The sequence below is a fragment of the Eimeria mitis genome, genomic scaffold (genome assembly GCF_000499745.2).
Source record: "Eimeria mitis Houghton genomic scaffold, Emh_scaff2374, whole genome shotgun sequence".
Taxonomy (NCBI): Eukaryota; Apicomplexa; class Conoidasida; order Eucoccidiorida; family Eimeriidae; genus Eimeria; species Eimeria mitis.
In genome coordinates this window covers 1722-2070 of record NW_013570710.1, presented here as the reverse complement: position 1 = coordinate 2070, position 349 = coordinate 1722, and the positions used below count along the sequence as shown (strand labels likewise).

The following is a 349-nucleotide window of genomic DNA, read 5'->3' as shown; positions in this document are numbered from 1 at the left end:
GCTGCTGCTGCAGCCGCTTAAAGGCGAGAAGAGGCAGCGCCTTGGTGACGAAGGCAGCAGCCTCGTGCGTGTCGTGGCCGTCGCAGACAACGAACAGTGCAGACGGCAGGCTGCTGCTGCACCGCCGCATGCATGCGCTGCTGCTGCTGCTGCTGCTGCTGCTGCTGCTGCTCCTGCTGCTGCTGCTGCTGAGGGGCGGGAGAGGGTATGGGGCTCGTAAAGATGATACTGATTGAGAGGAGAGAGATAAAGATGAAGACGACGACGGCATGTATGCGGTGGGGGTCAGCGATCGGTACCCTGTTGCTGCTGCTGCTGCTGCTGCTGCTGCTGCTGGTGTTGCTGCTGC

The 349-nt window shown here is 62.2% G+C and overlaps 1 protein-coding gene across 1 annotated transcript in view; it reads right to left on the bottom strand.

Moving 5' to 3' along the window:
• Positions 1–349, bottom strand: part of EMH_0052770 (uncharacterized protein) — a gene marked incomplete at both ends in the record, with an annotated part of 4581 nt that overhangs the window by 2622 nt on the left and 1610 nt on the right. The window contains one exon of the mRNA XM_013496912.1: positions 96–228. Coding sequence (XP_013352366.1) covers positions 96–228 — 133 coding nt within the window. The remainder of the gene's footprint in view (positions 1–95; positions 229–349) is intronic.